This window comes from Sciurus carolinensis, chromosome 2 (genome assembly GCF_902686445.1).
Source record: "Sciurus carolinensis chromosome 2, mSciCar1.2, whole genome shotgun sequence".
Classification (NCBI taxonomy): Eukaryota; Metazoa; Chordata; class Mammalia; order Rodentia; family Sciuridae; genus Sciurus; species Sciurus carolinensis.
The window spans coordinates 163281917-163304268 of record NC_062214.1 but is presented as its reverse complement, the minus strand read 5'-3'; the positions used below and the strand labels follow the sequence as shown (position 1 = coordinate 163304268).

Sequence of the window (22352 nt, the reverse complement as noted above, 5' to 3'; positions counted from 1 at the left end):
GCTCTGGACAGAAGAGAGTAAGGCTGAGACTTAATAGACTCTCAGAGAAAGCTGGTAGGGAAATTGCTCCTACCAAATTGTTCTTTGAAGTTTGCCAGAAGGAGTGCCATACAGGGAAAAGAAAACTATATCCAAGTCAAAACATAGTTGCTCACTAGCTGTGTGACTCTGGGAAGGTAATTCAGACTTCCTGAACCTCAGCATCTCTGTTCACCAAACATATAAAGATCTACCTTACAATGTGATTATAAAGATCAAATGAGATAATGTAGATCAAATGAGGTAATGCCAAAGTGAGAGTAAGCTAGAACATGCCACGCAAAAGTCACTAGGTTTACTCTGTAGTGGGGAACAAAGTATTATTAAATATAATAATTATAATACTACAAGTGTTCAAATAGACATAAGAGGGGAGCAGAGGGCACAAAACTTCAGCCTAACACAGAAGAGCTCATGGAGGGGACTGAGGCTGGCTGACCTTGGGGTGGATGAGCTGGACTTCCATGGTCAGAGAAGCTGTCAGAGCTACGGAATGAAAACCTCAGCAAACGCACACAGGCAAGGGGATCTGGCCCCTGGGGAAAACGTGGGGCTGGAACACAGGGTGCCTACTGGGGTGTGGTAGGAAAGGATGGCAGAGAGAAAGGCGAGCCCCAGATCAGAGAAGACCTGTACTACACCAAGAAGTCTAGACCTGCCCTGTGTATGCTGGGAAGTCACAGAAGAAAAGTATCAACGACAACAAAGTCAAATCAAAACTCCTGCTTTACAAATTTTTCCTGTGTACCAGGAGATTTCTGCTGTCGCTGGGTGTTCCTGTACAAAGACTTTAAAACAAACATGTGACTATAAATATATAAAAATAAATGACAATACATTTATGGAGTCTTTACTCAGTGCCATGTACTGTGCTGAGCCCTTTGTGTTCCTTTCTCTTGGGGAAAACTGCAATGAGGGCGTGATCATCCATATTACACCAATGAGGAAACTGAGAATCAAAAAAAGACAAGTCTCCTGTCTAAATTCAAAGAGCCACTAAACCACAGAACCAGCATTAAAAATTAGATCTACCTATTTATTGTAGCCAAAATGCTGCAGAAAAATAAACACTTTTTTTCATATAAATGAAAATTTGATTCTAACTACTTATTAATATTATGAGGTATTATAAATATAAAAAAATTGGGGGAGCCAGACTGGGACTCTGCACCAGTTACTTCTGATCAAATCATGACAACAGGATAAATAGAAGGAAAAATTAATGGGAAAAAAAATGAAGAAACTAGCCAGGTGTGGTGGTGAAGGTCTATAATCTCAGCAGCTCGGGAGGCTGAGACAGGAGGATCCCAAGTTCAAAGTCAGTCTCAGCAACTTGGCAAGGCCCTAAGCAACTCAGTGAGACCCTGTCTCTAAATAAAATAAAAAAGGTCTGGGGATGTGGCTCAGTGGTTAAGTGCCCCTGGGCTCAAACCCTGGTACCAAAAAAGAAAAAAGAAAAAGAAAAATTTTAAATTCCTACCTCAAGTAGTACTTTCAAACAACTTAAATGTTTCTTACTCTATAAAAATCACAGTATTTACTTTTTCTTTTTAATTTTAAAACCATATTATAGTTTTTTTTTAATTTTTTATTTGTTCTAAGTTATATATGACAGTAGAATACATTTATGCATTTTAATAAATCATACATAAATGGAGTATAATTTCTCATTTTTCTGATTGGACATATTGTAGGATCACAATAGTCATGCAGTCATATATATACATGAGGTATATATATGTTTCACTCTACTATCCTTCCTACCCCAATCCCTTCCCCTTCCTTCACTCCCCACTACCTAATCTAAAGTAACTCTATTCTAAAAACCTGATATAGATATAACCTATTCCAATAGCTATGGATTTCCATCTTAACCTCAAGGACAAGAAGATAATCATTCAAAAGACATTTTTAATCAAGAAAATACTAGAAACTCATCTTAGATTCTTTATCATAAATTACTTTTTTAAACTATGACTTTTAACTAATGTTAAATATCATATGGTACTATCCATAATCTTTATATTAATTTAAAATACATAGTTTTATAAATACAGATTTTCAATAGCCTTCATTCTTCTATACTGGCTAACTCTACAACTCCAAGATTAGCTTTCTCAACAATATAAAGTCTAGTGGCTAAAGAATTTTCAAATTACCAAACTCCACAAAAAGCACTTTAAAAAAAAAAAACAGTATTTGAGATGCACATACATAACTGAAAGATATATAACATTACTAATATTCCTTTCTATTGAGGCAAAATAGGCAGAATAAGGATATATATGTATTTAAAACAGGCTACGCAAAAAGATACAAAATAAGTACAAACAATGCCAAGCAAACTATAGTTAACTAATTGGTAATGCAAATAAAATGCATACTTTGAGAATAAGAAAACAGAGATACCAAATTCCTAGAGAGCCAGACAGGAATAAAGACATTTAAGTCCCACAGACAGAAAAGGTTGTACAGTTGGAAAAATACATGTGTTTTAAAAATTATAAGAGATAGAAACCAGTAGGATTTGTGAAAAGATGAGGGTTGTTTTACACAGTATCTGCATGTGTTACCCCATCAGATCTCAATTACCTTGTAGTGAAACCTGGAGATCATCAATGCCCAAGGAAGTCTGTTGGTCTTTCGGGGCAAGGTCAGGACTAGATGCCATTTTTTGACTCGATGGAGATTATATCATGTCCATCTCAGTTACAGAAGTGAACTGAAAGTGAAAAGGGATAAATGTTCATTAGTAACTCTGCAGCTCTGCATTTCTGGTAAATGGGCCCTGCCAGAAAATAGCAACAAGCAAACACTGCCCTCCAAAAGAAGCACAGCTTTCTGGGAATGTTTCCGTAGTTCATGGAGAACAAAGTAACTACGCCTTCTTTTTTGAATCATAATCAAGATTTTGCCCTGTGACCTATTCATGCTCTTTGGAGCTGCTGGCAGAACTCCAAAAGAACTAACATTGTAGATTCCATACCAGCCCCGAAAGGGAAACTTAAATTCAGTAACTTTCTAGAGGAAATAAAGTCGACAGAAACTGGTATCTCAGGCATTAGCATGGGTGTTGTTAACCTTCAACCACCAAGAATTTTCTTCAGAACATTTTATTTAATTTAGTTCCTTTTCTGCTCCATAAATGTTGCCACTCACTGGTAACAAGAGCTGTGCCTGCATAACTTGAAAAGTAAAACTTAACAAAAAAAAAAAAAAAACCAAATATATCAAAAAGAATTCTTTAATGAGCTCTCTACTATAGTTTTCCCAACAACTTGTTCTTCCACCTACACATTTCCCCCTCAGCCCACCTTGGGTCTCTTGAATCTTACTCACTTACATATGTTGGTGTGGTGCTGGGGATTGACTCTAAGGCCTCATGCATACGAAGCACCTGCTCTATCTCTGAGTTACACCCCACCCCTTCACCCCTTGAGTCTTTTCTTCCAATAAGATTCTTACATCACAGCTCTTTAAAAACATTGGGATTGGGGTGTGTGTGTGTGTGTGTGTGTGTGTGTGTGTGTGTCTATTAATTTCTGGGAACTGAGAATAAAACAATGACTTCTTCAAGCAGATAATTAAATAATAGAATAAACGGAACCAAATGTATGCACAGGGCTCAGGGTGTAGCTCAACAGTAGAACACTTGTCTGTTATGTGCCGAGCCCTGTGTTTGATCCCCAGCACCACAGTTGATCAATCAACAAAATAAGTTGTATGGACAGTTTTGTCACCAAGTAAGTACTGCATGAAGTTAATGTTATAATCTATGTGTTGGGCCACTGCTCAGGGCAGAGCACTTGCCTAGCATGTTAGAAGCCCTGGGGTCAATTTCCAGCTGCGGGATGGGGAATGGGGGCAGTGGGGGAGCGTGGGACAGGGAAACAGTGTTGAATATATGGTCATGTACTGAAAAATACCCTAACTCTGCTATGACTAGAAATTTATCATAATAAAATGTTGAAGGGAAAACTAAAAAATAAGTCTGAGGCCAACAGTTAGATATAATCAATCATATTAAATATTAAATAGACTTTTTAAATATGCAAAGGATAAAAATCATTAAACAGTTCAAAAATCTTTCCATCCCTTCTTCCCCAATGTTTCTTATCAAAACCCCTCCTTTTATTATCTCTCCTGTGGATCACTGTTACTAAAGATTTTAGCTACCAAATAAACTTTCTCAGTAATTCAGTTGCTTACCCTCTGAATTAAGATGCATCAGAACCAGCCAGAGCTAAGAGTCCACTGAGTTGATTCATTCTAACTAAAAGGAATGGCTATTTATTAGTTCCCAAGGGCCCAGCAGCCTGCCAGTATAAAGACACAGATGTCCTCAGACTTGTGATATACCGAGGATCTTCACTACCCCTTTCCACACCTTCCAGTTCCTAAACCCAAAGTGGAGACAAAGAACTAACTCTGCTATGACTAGAAATTTATCATAATAAAATGTTGAAGGGAAAACTAAAAAATAAGTCTGAGGCCAACAGTTAGATATAATCAATCATATTAAATATTAAACAGACTTTTTTCACAGGAGAAAAACTGAATCCAGAATGAATTTCCTATTGTTCTATCCCGGGTTATTTTTAAAAAGGAGGGGGAATAATAACAATAGTAGCAGCCACTTTGTGCAGCACTTACTATATATAGGCACTGTTCAAAGCACTTTGCATATGCCACCCTTTAAAAGAATTGTCTGAGCTAGGTACTGCAATTATTCCCACATTTGAAAAGACAACCAGGAAGCCGGGTTTGGTGCCTCATGCCTGTAATCCCAGTGGTTCAGGAGGCTGAGGCAGGAGCATCAAGAGTTCAAAGCCAACCTCAGCAACTTAGCAAGGCCCTAGGCAACTCAGTGAGGCCCTGTCTCAAAATAAAATACAAAGGGCTGGGAATGTGGCTCAGAGGTTAAATGATCCTGAGTTCAACCTCCAGTACCAAAAAAAAAAAAAAAAAGACAACCAAGATGCACAAATATGATATGCAGTTGTCTAAGGACACATAGCTAATAATCAACGGAGCCAAGAATTGAATCTAGTGGTCAGGGCTTCAGAGTCTGTACTCTAATCAACACATGACTGTATTCCCACAGATAGCTAGGAGTTTGCCATGTGTCATTAATTTTTTTTTTTTTTAAATAGTACTAGGGCTGAACTCAAGGGTACTCTGCACTGAGCTACATGACCAGCTTTTTTTTGTCTTTATTTTGAGACAGAGTCTCTTTAAGTTATACAAGCTGGCCTTGAACTTGTGGTCCTCTTGCCTCATCCTCCCAAGTCACTGGGATTACAAGCATGCGCCACTGTAATCGGCTCTTCTTTTATTCATTGACTCAACAGACACTGCTATGTACTAGAAGCTGATCTCAAAGAATCCAATCTGAGAATGACAAATGAATACAGTAAGAAGCACAGTCCTCTAAGAGAGGAGTGTAGTGGATTCTCTGCAGTGGATTCTCCAGAAGGCATGCAAGCCTCATCACTTGAAGGTGGAGATGGACGTGACCATCAGCGGCTGCAATGGATAGAATCTGTATTTCCCTCAAGATTCCAAATGAAACCCTCACGCCCAAAGGGACAGTACCGAGTGGTGGGACCTCTGAGAGATGATGTCATGAGGACAGAGCCCTGATGAATGGGATTAGGGCCCTTATAAAAAAAGGCTTCCACTTTCGCCATGCCGGGTTAGAGTAAGAAGATGACTGTCTGTGTGGAAGTGGGCCCTCACCAGACCCTGTATCTGCTGCCAACTTGATCTTGGACTTCCAAGCCTCTAGCACCAAGAGAATTAAGTTCCTGTTATTAATCTTATTCTTTTAATTTTTGCAAGACTAGGGCTCGAACCCAGGGCCTCACACATACCAGGCAAATGTTCTACTACTAAGCTATACCCCCAGCCCTCTGTTATGTGTAAGTTACCCAATTTATGGTATTTTGTTAAGAGCAGCCTGAATGAACTAAGATAGGAATTATATGTATTAAAACAGCATCTCACTCTAAATAGCCTCATTAGCACTGGCATCATTTGGATGGTAACTTGAACTTGGTAAGAGCATCTCTGAAAATCACTCACTGCCACTATTAGTCAAATATGAAGTACCAAATGTAGGGGAAAGAACACGTATTTTCTTATTTATAAGAAAACATTTTATTTATGAAAATACTTCATATTTATATTAAAAATAAAAACAGAAGAATAAATAACAAGCTAAAAACAAGCTAATAACCAAATAACAAAATATTCCCATCCTAGACTGTGTCTGAAATTCACTGTAATGTATATTAAAGCTGTAGGGAAATTTTGGTAAAAATGGCAAAAAAAATAAAAAACAGAATTTAAGATAACTAGATGTCTGTTTGACTTTAACTGTAAATATTTATTAGCAAACATGTCAATAAAATAATTTTTATATCCTGAAGAACTTTTTTATGATTGCATTTTATCTGTTCTAATTAGTTATACATGACAGTAGAATGCATTTATGCATTCTACTAAAGCATACATAAATGGAGTATAATTTTTCATTTTTCTGATTATATATATTGCAGGATCACATCAGTCATGCTGTCATATGTACACAGGTAAAAAAGTCTGTTTCACTCTAATCTCCTTCCTTCCCGCATACCCCTTCCCCTCCCTTCACTCCCTTCTACCCAATCTAGAGTAACTATTTTTCCCTAGCACCCCACCCCTTTTTGTGAATTAGCATCTACAATATCAGACAAAACATTCGGCCTTTGGTTTTTTGGGTTTGGCTTATTTCACTTAGCATGATACTCTCCAACTCCATCCATTTACCAGCAAATGCCATAATTTCAAATTTCATTCTTCTTTAAAGCTGAGTAATATTCTATCATATATATATATATTAATATATATATAACATATATATATATATATATATATATGCCACATTTTCTTTATCCTTTCATCTATTGAAGGAACCTAGGTTGGTTCCATAGTTTACTATTGTAAGTTGAGCTGCTATAAACATTGATGTGGCTGCGTCACTGTAGTGTGCTGATTTTAAGTCCTCTGAGTATAAACCGAGGAGTGGGATAGCTGGTGGTTCCATTCCAAGTTTTCTGAGGAATCTTCATACTGCTTTCCATAATGGTTGCACCAATTTGCAATCCCACCAGCAATGTATGAGTGTACCTTCTTAGAGCTTCTAAAAACATCCATCAAAAGTGAAACCAAACTTTGAGTACTGAATCAATGACAAGTGTCATTGGCCCAGAGAGTCCTAGCACAATTATTTATCAAACATGCTACAGCAGAGATGAGGATTTGATTGAAGATCTTTTTTATGATATTCCCAATGGAATTTTATTTGGTGACAATGAAAAAGAGTTCACATTTTCACATAGGAATTAGCTTGTCAAATAGGGCCCACGGAAAGCTGGAACAGAGGAGAGAAGATAAGCTTGGGGAGATTTCTCAGCATTTGCACTGAGAAGCCAGAAAGACTGAAAAGGGAAAGCAGAAAGGGGGAGGGTTTGGTCCAGAGTCACAGGGTCTCTGTCAGCCAAAAGTGCGTCACTCCCGAGGGGAGCCCAGGGCTGCTTCCTCAAGGGGCATCTCACACCGCCTGCCTCGACCCTTTCCACTAAATGTTGCCACAATTATGTAACAAATCAGTGTTTAGAATTAAAATAAATGAGGTTATTATTAAAAGTGAATAATGGACCTTCTTCAGGAACATAAGGAAAGATTGGGTGAAGAATTATTGTAGTGGCATTAAAGCTTCTAAGATTAAATGAAGTAAATGTGGAATTGTGTTTTAAAAATTCACGTGCAATAGTACACACACTTTTATAAATGGCGTGAGCTATTTTGAAACGACGGTGGTTTGCTTATGCAATATATCTTAATATGTCTGTGGTATCTACAAAACCTCAAAACACTAGTGAATTTCCCTTTTTAAAAGAACCTTGGTATTTACTTTGGTTTATTATGAATGGAAGGCATTCAATGAAATCTGAAAACAGGTTATTTCCAATGAGTGCCTTATGGGTGATTTTTATTTTCTACTTTTTGCTAATCTTCATTTTTAAAATTTAAAATGATAAATGCCCATGTATGCTACAATAATCTTTTTTCTTCTTTTTTCTTTTATTTTGATGAAATGCCAATGAAATAGGGAATAAAGTATTATGTAGTTCAGGGTCAGTTTTTCAAACCACATGCTACAGAACTTGCATATCTATATCTTCATAATGAGAAAAATGCCAGAAACAAAGTATTAGGAAAAAGTCTCTGAATTTGTTTAAAATGTCTAGAAAACACTCCCCAAATGTTTTTGGTAACTCAACGCGTCTTTCATGTTTTCAGCATTAGATAGTTTGCTAATGATCCCTGCCAGTCTAACAAGGGAAAAGTCACTGTCAATAGTGAGAAAGAGGTAGCTACCCTAAAACTGTGTCAATAGTGAGAAAAAGGTAGCTACCCTATCTTTAAAGGTTGATCAGAAGGAGCACACAGGGTGTAGTAAGTACATTCACTTATTCCTTATTAACAGTGATTTGAATTCCAACATTTTTCCTGGGGCATCTCCCTTGTTCTTTTTTTCTATTCTTAATCTGCACAATAAGGTCCTTCAAGGAATTGTAAAACATCTCTCCTTGGTCAGCTAAGTAACGAAGTCCTTCATAGCAAATGATAGTTATTAACTTTGATCTGCTTACAACCCCACAGCAGAAAGATGGTAATACAATGGCAATAAGTTTCTTCTTCTTTTTTTTTTTTTCCCTGGGTGGGGGATGCGGGTATCAGGGATGGAACTCAGGAGCACTTGACCACAGAGCCCCATTCCCTGCCCTAGACAGGGTCTCGCCGAGTTGCTTAGGGTCTCGCCAAGTTGCTGAGGCTGGCTTTGAACTTGGGATCCTCCTGCCTCAGACTCCTGAGTTGCTGGGATTACAGGCCTGCGCCACCACACCTGGCTAGCGTCTTCATTTTTTTCCCGTTAACTTTTCCTATTATTTATCCTGTTGCCATGATTTGAACAGAAGTAACTGGTACAGTCCCAGACCAGGTGATTTTTTTAAGGTCCCTAGTAATTCCCCCCTAGGCACTTTATTCTTACAATGATCACTACCACAAAAGGCCAGAATAATCAATCCTATCAATTCAGTGTACTTTTGAAAAATAAACAGTCGCAAGTCTCAGTTTATAATGCTGCTGGCCTTGTAATCTCGGAAGGCAGCGGTGCCGCTCACAATCAATACCGAGGGTGCTGCTCAGCCACCCACTTAACCGTAATGAGGGCATCCTGTGGGAATGCAGCCACCTCCCTAACAGCCTTCCGCTGGCCTTGACCGAGTCCCAGATGCTCTCCCCTGCACAAACACTGCTGGAGAACGGCAATGATAATTCTCTCCTTCAAGAGTGGTTGTTGGAATGCAATGGAAAAACACCTAAAACTAAAATCTACAAAAACAACATTGATCGAGAGATTACTGCAGGAGATGTACTACGGTATATATATGGTAGTTAATATAGCCCACGAAATTAATTTATTGAGATTATCTTTCTTCTTTCTTTCTTTCTGTATATACTGGGGATTGAAGTCAGGATCTATACCATACTGTTTCTTAATCATCAGTAAAAAGCAAGAGCTAGGGGTTAGGTATATAGCACAGTGGGAGAACACTTGCCTAGCATGAGCAAGGCCTGGGCTCAATCCCCATCATAAATAAATAAATAAGTGCTAGTTACAATACGAAAATAAAGAGTTTTTTTTTTAAAACACTTAGGAATGAAAACTTCCAAGACGAAAAAACCTGATGTGGGAAATCAGTATACGTTTTATTTAGCTTTTTCTTTGCTGTGACTAAAGATCTGACCAGAACAATTTTAGAGGAGGAAGGGTTTATTTGAGGGCTCACGGTTTCAGAGGTCTCAGTCCACAGAAGTCCAGCACCATTCCTCAGGGCTCCAGGTGAGGCTGAACATCATGGCGGAAGAGTGTGGCAGGGAAGCAGCTTGCATCATGGGGAAGCAGAGAGAGTCCACTTGCCAGATACAAATTACATACCCATAGTCATGCCCCAATTCCCACCTCCTCCAGCCACGCCCTGCCACTTCAGTTACCACTCAGTCCCTATCAGGGGATTAAATCACTGATTGGGTTAAGACTCTTACAACCCAATCGTTTCTCCTCCAAACCTTCTTGCACTATCTCACACGTGAGCTTTTGGGGACACCTCACATCCAAGCCATAACAGCATAAATTCAGAAAGTCTCAGAAAATGTATGAAGTACCTAAAATAGCTAAGATTCATAGAGACAGAAAGTAGAAAGGTAGCTACCAAGTGCTGAGAGAAGTAGGAATGGAGAGTTAATTGTTTTAATTAACTTTTAATTGTTTTAATAGGTATGGTGAATCAGTTTTGCAAGATAAAAAGGGCTCTGGAGATGCACAGTGGTTTGTGATAGTTATACAGCAATCTGCTTAAGGTCACTGAACTTAAAAATGGTTAAGATAGTAGACTTTATGTTATGTGTACTTTACCACAATCTTTTTTTAAAAGTTCTGTGAGAGCCAGGTGTGGTGGCACATGCCTGTAATCCCAGCTACTCGGGCATCTAGGACAGAAGGATCACAAGTTCAAGTTCTGCCCAGGCAACATGGTGAGACTGTCTCAAAACAAAGAAAAAGAAGTTCTGAAAGAAACTTTTTCAACCTATAATCTATTTCTAACTAAAGTAGGGAGGGGGAAAAAGGTCATTTCCTGATATGTAAGGCTCCAAAACATGTATGTCTTATACACTCACTCTTAGGAAGCTTCTGGAGAGGTTACTTCAACAAAACAAGTGGGGAGGAGGGTGAGTATGTGTAGGCCTGTTCAATCCCCAGCACAGCAATAAAATAAAACAGTAAAACAAAAAAGAGAAAAGGAATTATTCCAAGGAAATAGAAGAACTTAACTAAACCAATAAGCTAAAAATGAAAAAAATAGGGACTGGAGCCTTCAATCCCTCCTTTCCTAACTCTTCCTCCCTCAGCACTCAGGAGAAGTAAAGTTCCCAGGATGAGAGTCACTGAGGCAAGGAAGAAGAGGGATTCCCAAGGGGGTCTACGGGAGAGGCATGGGGTGAGTGCTGAGGGAGGAAAAGTGGGAAAGGAGGGATGTGAAGACCGGAAGGGTGAGCAGACAGATGCAGTGCAGGACTGACACCTCTCTGAAGCCCAGCGATCTGGGAAGTCAGCTGGGCGGACCAGAGGCAGTGGCCTGAGGTGATCTGGATTCTGTGTCAGAAGGATTTTGAAGATGGAGCAGCTTCCAGTAAGTCAGGACATTTTTTCAGAATTAATGCTTCTGTTCATTCCAAAACATGTTCACTGTTCTCCAGGTTGGGAATGCTGAGGAGTGTTGAAGCAAAGAAGAATGAAGGGCGTCCTCATCAAAGGACCTCCGTTCTCTCAGGAAAATAAGAAGTGAGGTCATCTCCAGGAAGCGAGGGAGCAAAGGGTGGGGCAGGGTGCTTGAGAAATGAATGGTGCTCCAAGCAGGCCACCGTTGAGAACAGGAATGCATCAAGCAGAGGGAAGACAAGGATTATACAAGGACTGCCAGCGGCTGAAGGCCAGAGGCCCGAGCAGCCCTGGTCCCCAATGGACCCAAAGGGCATTCTGGGCCCACAGTTTGGTCATGGAGACTCAGCACAGAAATTCTCAAATTTGCCTGATACTCAAGTAGTAGCAGCCACGGTTGGAGACTTAGTGAACTTTTGCCAACTAAAAAATGTTATGCAATTGCACATATACACAGAGACATGTTCAAGAAAGTTCATGGTAGAAGTGTTTTGCAACAGAAAAAAAAAAGCAAAAAAATAATAATAATAATCTCATTGGTAAAAGAATGAACAATGGCCAATTCATACAAGGGAAGACAATTCCAAAGAAAATGGATGATTTACCAATATCAGCAGGGGCTATATACTATATTGAAATTATGATGGAGGTGGGGCAAAAGATAAATATACTAAAAAGTCATTTATGCACTTTATATAAATCACACACAGTAAAAGGGCAGAAGCACAGAGGGAAATGATAACCACCAACTTCAGAGAAGGAGGGCAAAGGACTGGAGGGTAAAACTTCAGCTCCACAGTTAAATTAGCCAACATCCTAAGAAGGGAGTACATATGGATATTATAACTTTTCTTTAACTTAAGAATTAAAACAGAATGAATCCTTTTTCCCAGTTCTTCCTTGTGACAGAAGTCTACTTAAGGAGGAAAAGTGAGGGGAACTACAGAAAGGGCATCATCTAAGAAGAGGAGACTTGGGCTGTAGTCCCAGCCAGCCCGAGCTGACCACGAGACCTCGGACAATCATCGGTCTCTCCAAGGTCTTGTCTCTTCATCTGTGAAATGAGGATAATGATTTCGTCTGGGCCAACTCATAGACTTTCAGATTCCTGCCAAAGAACCTAACCCAAAGCTCTCTGCTGTGCATTCGAAAACGCTGGATTACAAGAAATACTATTCACAGCGGAATGCCTGGAACACGGAGAGGCCAGCCATTCCTGGATGTTGTCTTTGGATCCTGCCCAACTGTCAGGGAACTGGAAACCTCCACTGCATTGTCTTATCCCTCGGAGAACTGCCTTTTTTTTTTTTTTTTCCTCCTTTTCTTTCCCGCTCCCCAACTTTTTTTTTTTTTGGCAGTGCTGGGGATTGAACCCAGGGTCTCACACTTGCTGGGCAAATACTCTGAGCCACATCCCCAGTCCCCAGAAAACTGCTTTGATGGAAATGTATTCAGGTGTGACCCTGAGCAGGGTCCTGCAGGATATGGTCAGGAGAAACCCACCACTGTGCTCAGTGTGCCGTTCAGGAGGACACAGTCCAGGAGTCGCACACCATGGTCCTTTTATGAGAACATTCTGTGGAGCACTCTCTTGGGTTTCAGTACAAAGGAAAATACCACGACCTGCATTTCTATTCTTTTAATCTCACAACCACATTATTTTAATAAACAAGGTTTCCCTGTCCTTTTTGGCTGTTGTACCCCATCCCTAGCAACTACAAATGACCTTAGGAAAAATAAGTGGCTGCACCCCTGGCTTTATCCACCTGTCCTCATTGTCTCTTCATCTTTCTATTGAATTTTTTTTATTCAATTGAATTTTATTCTATTGAATTTTTCCCTACAAACTACTTCAAACTTTCTCTGGAATAAGAAATTGTACAAATAAATTAACGCACATTCTGTGAAGACCAGAGAGCATATGCAACATGCTGAAATCACAAAATGAGATGTAAATTGTAAATTGTTAGTCATTTGCAAGACAGAAAAATTTGGTAGTGAAAAATGGAAGCTTATGTGCTTAAATAAATGAGATTATTTTCATACTTTTGAATGCCAAATTACTCACAGGCACGGAGATTCCAGCTTCACGCTCTAGAAAAGGCCTAACTTACAGATGAGCTGCTGAAGCATCCCCACAAAAAACAGCTCTGTGATCTACTCACTTCTGCCAGGAGTGGCTCGGCCCATCCCATCACTCTTGGACTAAGTACATGTCACCAGAGCCTGAATCAAAGGAGAGCCTTGCCTAGAGGCACTGGATTAATGACATCTCCAGTGTGGCCTGGCATAGGGGGCAGGGGCAAGGAAGCAACAAGGGACATGATAAATGAATTTATAGATGATTATTTGTATTATTATTATTCATATTATTCCTATGACTTTTATACTCAGGGCTACATTTTTTAAATTTTATTTTATATTTAACAAATAATAATTGTAAATTTATGAGGTACAATGTGAAGTTTCAATACATGTGTACCTTGTGGAATGATTGAATACTTATCCTTTCTTTGTGGCAAGAACATGAAAATTTACTCTTAGCAATTTTGAAATATATAATACAGTACTTTATTGACTGTGGTCACCATGCCAAGAGATCACCAGAACCCATTCATCCCGTCCAGTTGAAACTTATTCCCTGGGGCCAACACTTCTTCTTTCCCTGTCCACCTCACACCCGAATCCCATGAAACACCATCCTCCTCTCTGCTTCTGCAAACTCAAGCTTTTTAGAGTCTGTGTACAAGTGAGATTATGTGGTATTTGTCTTTCTGTGTTAAGCTTATTTCTAAGCTTATTTCATTTAGCATAATGTCCTCCAGGTTTATCCATGTTGTCCCTAATGACGAAACTTCTGGCTTTCCTGAGGCTGAATAGTAAACGACATTTTTACCCATTCATCTGTTCGGCATTTCGGTTGTTTCCAAATCTTGGCCATTGTGAACAATGCTGTAGAGGACACAGGAGCACAGATATCTCTTCAACGTTCTGGTTTCAGTTCCTTTGGGTACATACCCAGAAAGTGAGCTTGCTGGGTCATATGGTAATTCTGCCAGCTTTTTGGGAAACCTCCATTCTATTTTCCATAATAGCTACACTAAATTACAATACCACCAGCAGTACATGCGTGTTCCCTTTTCTCCACATCCTTGGCAACACTTATCTTTCATTTTTTGACAATAACCATTCTAACAGGTAGGAGCTGATAGCTCATTGTGGTTTTAATCTCTGATGATGAGGATATTGAGCATTTTTCTATAAATGGTCATTGGTACATCTTCTTTTGAGAAATATCTGCTCAGTTGCTTTACTTGTTTTCTTAAGTTGTTTGTTTTCATGTTATTAAGAAGCTTGAATTATTTTATATTTTAAATATTAGCCCCTTATCCTATGTATGATTTGCAAAAGAATGTTTTTTAATGAATAACTCCCAGTGAACACAATTGTACCCTCCCTTCCCCTGTCACTTCATCCCCTGTTCTTGGGGACCAGCAGCCCAAGTTCTGCAGTGTGTTTCTGTCTCTGCCCCAGTTCCTTCTCATTCCAGCAGGACAAACACAAATTAAATATTCTGTAAAATGTTAGCACACTAAGATGAAGCAAGGCCACCTTAAAAATCACATATATCTTTAAAAAAGGTGGTGGAGGGGGTTGGGGAACCCCAGCCCATTTTTCCTCTTTTTAATTTTTCATTTTGAGACAGGGTCTTGCTAAGGTGCTTAGGGCCTCGCTAAGCTGCTGAGGCTGGTCTCAAACCTGTGATTGTCCTGCCTCGGCCGTCTGAGTCATCGGGATTGCAGGCATGCAGCACGCACCAGGGTCATATACACCTTTAAAATACTGTTAAAACTGTCTTATCCTGTATGAATTGCTGAAATTTTCCAAATAACAAAAGGAAATGCTTAGGGCAGGCCTTCATTCAGCAAACTGGTTTTAGGTGAATTCACCTTGCCTATAAAAGAGTAACAAGTCACTTATCTCGGGTCCCCACTCCAGGAAGAACCTCAGCCTACTCAAACTGGCTGGAGTCCTGACTCCCAGTGCCCAGTCCAAGTTAGCCCCTTTTGTCATTGCAAGCTAGAGCTCACTGCAGCTACCCAGGCATCCATTTATGGTTTCGTTTTTGCTTGTTTGTTCTGCAGTACTGGGGGTTGGACACAGGGGTGCTCGACCACTGAGGTATGGCCCCAGTCCTTTTTTATCTTGAGACAGCCTCACTAAGCCGCCCATTCTGGCCTGGAGCTTGCATTCCTCCAGTCTCAGGCTCCCAAGTCACTGGGATCACAGGTTAGTGCCTCCTCACATCAAGTCAGAGGCCATAAATCCCCAAGTGTTAGTTTGCCCTGCCAGCTAACATGGAGAAACCCACTCCTCGGATGCTCACCACTGAGCCCAGCCTGGCCCTGTGGAGCAGATCCATGGTCCAGGGTCTTCTTCAGATTCTGGACAGTCAACTCTGTGAGAAAGAATTATGTCTTGTTTGCTATTGTATCTATATCATCCAGCATAGTATATGGCACACAGTAGGTACATAATAAATACCTAAGCAAAGATCAAAAGAATGAACAAGTAAATGAACAAACTGGAACAATGTTCTTGAGCACACTGTTTAACAACTCTTCCATTTGTAGGATGCTCCCCATTAAAAACTTAATTTGCCAAGCATGATGGCACACAGCCACTCAGGGGCTGAGTCAGGAGGATCACAAGTTCAAGACCAGCCTGGGCAGCTATGCAAAACCTTGCCTCAAAATAAAAATTAAAAGAGTTGGGGGATGTAGCTCAGTACATCCCCCTGGGCTCAATCCTCAGTAGCACCAAACCAAACAAATAAAAAATCTTTCTCTCAAGAATCTAGTGCCAAGAAATACTTCATTTCCTTGGAGAAATAGGATGGGGTTTTTATTGTTGTTTTCAAACACGAACCATATGATTTATGTTCCTTTTTCACTTCTGCTGTCCAGGAACCCTGAGCTCAGTTTGAAGTCTAAGAGCTACTGTTACATAGGTCCACCCACACTGTGAGAAACAAAGTCTGGTGATCCATTTTCAAAATCTGGTATTCAGCCTTAATTGGACCCAATTGTAGCCCTTCCCATCCTAAAAATTTAGCCCATCCTAAAAATCTAGAATTAGCCAATTGAGTAGCTTCTTGTCGGTTCAAGACATAAGCAGGTGACTGCACTGATCAGGGGCGATTGCTAACTAGGCTCCACGGCTCGCCCATTGACAGAAGCAAAGGTTTGCCTTGGGCACCCACTTTGGAGCACATTTGATTTCTTGCGGCACCTCCTCATTTCTAACAACGTTATGTCACAGTGTCACTGGTGAGGCGGGCAGAAGCTCCCAACCTTGGTTCTTGTGTTCCAATGCAAGAAAATAAACTAGTCAGACTCGGAAAATCACGCAAGAGAATTCTACTGCAGGGGAAGGGAAAGGGTAGCAAAGTGAGAGCAGAGTGAGGCTCAAGCAGGGAGCCCTCTCCAGGGAGAGAGAGTGGGCCACCTCGGAGCAGAGAACTACAGAGGGAACCGCACTGTCTCCAAATTTATTACTGGGTCATGGTCGTCTTGAGAATCGGGACCCTCCTCCACCAATCAGGTATCCAACCCTTCCTCCTCACCAGGCGGTGGACCCTGACCCTAGCCAGCCCTCTCCGGGACTGTCATGGTGACCATCCCATTCAGGGGGGCTTTGTCCACAAGTCAATCCTATGTTAGTGTGGACACTGGGGTCAAAGGTCATTGTATATATACAATGGAATATTACTCAGTCATAAAGAATAATAAAATTATGGCATTTGCAGGCAAATGGATGAAATTGGAGAATATCATGTTAAGTGAGATAAGCCAATCTCAAAAATCCAAAAGATGAATGATCTCACTGATAAGCGGATGATGACACGTAATGGGGGGTGGGAGGGGGGCAAGAATGGAGGAAGGAGGGACTGTATAGAGGGAAAAGAGAGGTGGGAGGGGTGGGGGGGAAGGAAAAAATAACAGAATGAATCAAACATCATTACTCTATGTAAATGTATGAATATGCAAATGGTCTGCTGTTACTCCATGTACAAACAGAAACAACATGTATCCCATTTGTTTACAATAAAAATAAATTTAAAAAAAAAATAAAAGTCCCATGAGCCTTCTTTCTTGATGCTCCTTTTGCTTTCGTGTGTTTATCCTCCAGGTTTGTGTTCTGGTGTTCTCCTCCAGGAGGGCTGCTACACGTCATTTACTCGTTATCTACTCACCGGCCTTGGCAGTGACCTAAAGAATGACCTAATGATCCCGCTGCTCATCCCTGCCTACTACCCAAAGCAGGCTACTAAAACACAGTTACAACTTCCTCTGGGTATCTCCACCTGAATTCCTCCTGTTCCTTGACTTTTTGACCCAAGCCGCCCTCCCCACAAGTAAAAAAAAAAAATCTACAAATGGCCAGAATTTTGGACATAAAAAACTGAATTGAGAGTCGGGGGTGTAGCTCAGTGGTAGAGTGCCTTGCCTAGCATGTGTGAGGCCCTGGGTTTGATATCCAGCACTGGAAAAAAAAAAAAAAAAAAAAAAGGAAAAAGAAAGAAACCGAATTGCCCTCAAATATCTCCCTGGGTATATTTTAAGATATAATGTCAATTTCTACTAGTAAGGAGTTTTTTTTTCCTTTGGGTTTCACAGTTTCATCACCACCACCACCAACCATCATCATCATTATACTGAAGTTTGAACCCTGGGCAGCAGCAGTATTATTATTATTATTATTATTATTATTATCATTGATGAATTCAGGGCCTCACCACTATTATTATTATTATTATCATTATTAGTAGTAGTAGCAGTATTTGAGGACTGAACCCAGGGCCTCACGCATGCTAGGCAAGTGCTCTACTACTGAGCTATATCCCCAGCCCTTTATAAAATTTTTATTTTGAGAAAGGGCCTCGCTCAATTGCCTAGGTGGTCCTCAAATCTGCAATCTTCCTGCCTCAGCCTCCCAAACGGCTAGGATTACAGGTGCGCGCCACCAAGCCAGGGGTAGAGGTTTCACAGCTTCAAAAAGAACTCTTGATCCCAAACTACTCTGGGAAACAAAAGAAGGCTGGGGGATGAAGGAACTCTGTTAAATTTACCGAGTTGCACCAAGTCCCAGGAGCAGTGGTAAAAATGGCTGCATGTATGATGGCAGCATTCTGGTGCAATGACAGAAATGCCTGGGAAAATATGTGCAGAATCTGGCCGCGATTGCCACAGCATTTCTCCTGAGCGTTCGTCTAACACAGCCCTACAAGCATTTTTACACATTTCCACTGTGTTATGCTTCCCTGCTGAAGAAGGACATATTCTCTCCAAAATCCCAAAGGCTGGTGTCTCCAGGATGTTTTCAAAGAAATATTTCTAAAACTAACGGCCAAAAATATGTTGGCTGTTACAATGAGAAGTTTGTTGTTGAAATATACTATTTGTTTAGAAAAATATTTCCCTGTTTTTGTGGCAGCTGCTGAGTAATTCACACCCAGAAATTAATTTCCTATTAAAAATGGGCAACAGCAGAGTGATTTGCCTTTTCCTTTTGGCCTGCAGTACTCTAAGGGCCCCAAATTACTTGTGGTTTTATCAGCAGAGGCACCAGCTGCCACTTGGCCTGGGACCCATTCTTTCTCTTTAGCTCTGCTGCCTTTACAGAGGAAATTAGCAAAATGAATCTTTTCCAGAGAAGGGCTTGTTTAGTCTCATAAGGACCATGTCCCATCACAGCCCTAAATCATACCTAGACTATGAAGGGGACCAAATGTGCCACCCCAAAACAATCTTATTTGGAATCAAGATTATTTTGAGTTGAAGACAACTGAGCAGAGGCTTGGACAAGCTCTTAAAACAAAGTATGTCTTCCTTTTGTAAAGGAAATTTATACTTATAAAGGAAATTTCCATTTGTAAAGGTGTCTCACCAGAAAAAGGAGGATGACTTGACTCTTCTGAATGCAGAAAGCTAAATTCTAATCCCAGTAACAAACCTTACTAAACAATTCTTAAAGAGCTCTAGGAGGAGGGCTACGTTTCTTTGTGAATTGCTATGCAGAGTTAAGCAATAAGCAAAAGGTTTTTTCCCTCTTGTTAACCAATTTCTCTGGTCAGTTTAATTGGCAGGGCCTCCAACCACTGAACCTAGGGGTGTACAGGAAAAAAAGGTTTTTCTCCCCACCAATGGTTCCATGCCTCACTTAATTTAAAAGCTTTCTGATCCAATTTTATTCTAACACTGGAGTGTAAGATAAGTATTATAAAAACATGAACCAAATTCAAGGAAAGTTGAGAGTTTCAGGTGAGACAAGTATCAGTCAAGTGCCAACTGGTTGCCAGATTGTCCTGGGCACTGAGATAGGAGGATGAGTAATTGGGAAATCCTTTACAGAGAACTGAAGTGCTCAGGGAGCATAAACAGCAATAACCAGCTGCCTGGGGGAGTTTGGAGGGAAAAAAAAAAAAAGAAGAAGCAGCAATTTCTATCTTCCTACCCTCAAGATTTCCCTGCTAAGGTCAGCAGGATCTAATAAATGCAGCCTGGGGTCTGGGCAGACTGGCCAGAACTTGTGAGCCTAGTCAAATGAGAAATCATCAGTAAGTGCAAAAATAAGTTTGTCCCTAATCTACCACCATAACAGGGACACCTGTAAAGAAAAGTATTCGAATAATTTTCCAGGATGAAAAAAAATTTTTAATTATATATACTGTCAGGATGAAAAGTTGAACCATAAACTCACATTTTCTACAAAATGAAGTATGCATTTTGTTTACAGAAGAATTTTGTACTGTGTGTGTTTATTAACTATTAGTATTACAGAAAACTAAAAAGTAAATAAGTAAACTCTATCCTTAGTTCCACCATACAAAAATCACCAATCCCAACATTTGGGCAATTTTTAGACAACCTTTCTATTATAGATATTTTGTTTTTACAGAATTGCAATTATACCATAGTTTTTTCAAGTCTGATAAATATTAGGTTGAAGCATTTCCATGTCATTGATTTCCACAAACATAATTTTAATGCCTGCTCTATATTCTGATGGTTCCTAAAAATTTAAATTGGAAAAGAACAACAAGGTTTAGTTTCCTAAAACACCTCAAGAATACCAGGAGAACTGAACAAGCTCAGGGGCACACTGATAATGCCAGTGACTCAGGAGGCTGAGGCAGGGGAGTTCAGAGCCAGCCTCAGCAAGTCAGCAAGCCCCTGAGCAACTTAGTGAGAGCCTGTCTCAAGATCAAAAAAATAGAAAGGGCTGTGGATATGGCTCAGTGATTAAGTGCCCTTGGGTTCAATCCCGGATACCGAAAAAAAGAAGAAAATGACAACCAGGGAGGGGAGTTCCGTGATTATTTAGCCTTCACGTATCTATTTTGGTCAGTAATTGACCAAAAAAGCACCTGTGCAGCTTGTATGTTCCAGACACTGTGTCAGGCACGCAGCACCTCACCTCATTTGGTCCCTGGTCACTGCCACCGCGTGCTTCAGCTCTGTGGTGTGCAGACCAAGTAAAGTGAGTGAGAGAGTCACACTAAGACTAAGTTCTAGGAGGGTATGAAGAGTGAATGGGCTGCAGTAACCAGGGGCCAAGCTCACCTGGGCTAGACTATGACCAAGTCTGGCCTCGGGATCCCCACCTGAGAAGAGGCCAGCACCACCCACATCAGCCTGGTGCTGGCTGTCCAGGGGAGGGCAGCACTTGCCATCTGGGCCTGGGATACCAAGGCCAGTCTGGAAAGCTGAATGGTCTTGTGAAGAGGCAAAGCCATCTAGCAGAATTACTCCTGGACTGGCCATTTTGCAGGCCGGAGTTCCAGTCCTCACTCTATCCCAAGCAACCCATGCACTGAAGGTATCTGATCGCTCCTGTTCTCATCCATAGGATGGCGTCAGACATTCTTGAGTCCTTCCAGCTAAACAAGTCTGAGATTTCATGATGTTATAAAAGGCAGGACTAACAGTCCACAAAAGCACCAAATCTAGCCATTTCATCTATTTTTAAGCATGTTTCAAAACCAGGAATGAAGAAGATAGCTGCCCCTTGCTGTCGTATAAGTTATATTCCTTCCACTTTTGTTACTGGGCTCTTCTGAGTTAGGACGAATCTTCAGTCTGGCTGGCAATACCAATGTCTGTCCTAGGGCACCAGACTGAACACCCACCCCAGAGACCTCTGAGGTATCTGCTCAGTTCTTCACTTAGACCCCTAGGGGTGGCACCCAGTGCAAATCTGCCTTTCTAATGAAAAAGGTCAGAGTACTGCCTTAAATGATGTTCTCTGACAGTGTAGAATGACTAAAGGAAACAATCTCTTCATTACTGGGAAAATATTTCATTTTCTTTCTTTTTCTTCTTCTTCTTTTTTTTTTTTGGATTGAATTCAGGGCACTTAACCACTGAGTCACATCCCCAGCCCTTTTTTATATTTTACTTAGAGACAGAGTCTCACTGAGTGGCCAAGAGTTGCTGAGGCTGGCTTTGAGCTCATGATCCTCCTGCCTCAGCCTCCCAAGCCACTGGGATTAACAGGCCTACACCACCGCACCCATCCTTCATTTTCTTCTCTAAACATAAACTATCTCCTTAAAAACTATTTCCATACTGTTAAGGTTTTCCTTACAAATTATTTAATAATTAGAAAACAAGAGGCATTTGCATGTAAATGGACAGAACTAGAGAATATCGTGCCAAGTGAAATAAGCCAATCCCCCAAAACCAGAGGCCAAATGTTTTCTCTGATGAGTGGATGCTGATCCATAGTGGGGGGAGGGGGGGAAGAATGAAAGAACTTTGGATTATGCAGAGGGGAGTGAGGGGAGGAGTGGGATGGTGGGGATAGGAAGGATGGTAGAATGCGACAGACATTATTACCCTATATACATGTATGAAAAAAAATTATTAACTGTAAAAAAAGAGATAAAGAAAAATGAGGATTATTTATATATATTTTA

The 22352-nt window shown here is 40.5% G+C and overlaps 1 protein-coding gene across 4 annotated transcripts in view; it reads right to left on the bottom strand.

Moving 5' to 3' along the window:
• Syne2 (spectrin repeat containing nuclear envelope protein 2) overlaps nucleotides 1-22352 on the bottom strand; it is a 319905-nt gene that overhangs the window by 263617 nt on the left and 33936 nt on the right. For all 4 annotated transcript variants that reach the window (XM_047541762.1, XM_047541761.1, XM_047541763.1 and 1 more), the window contains exon 2: nucleotides 2632-2761. In XM_047541762.1, the coding sequence (XP_047397718.1) occupies nucleotides 2632-2710 (79 nt within the window). In that variant the 5' untranslated portion in view covers nucleotides 2711-2761. The remainder of the gene's footprint in view (nucleotides 1-2631; nucleotides 2762-22352) is intronic.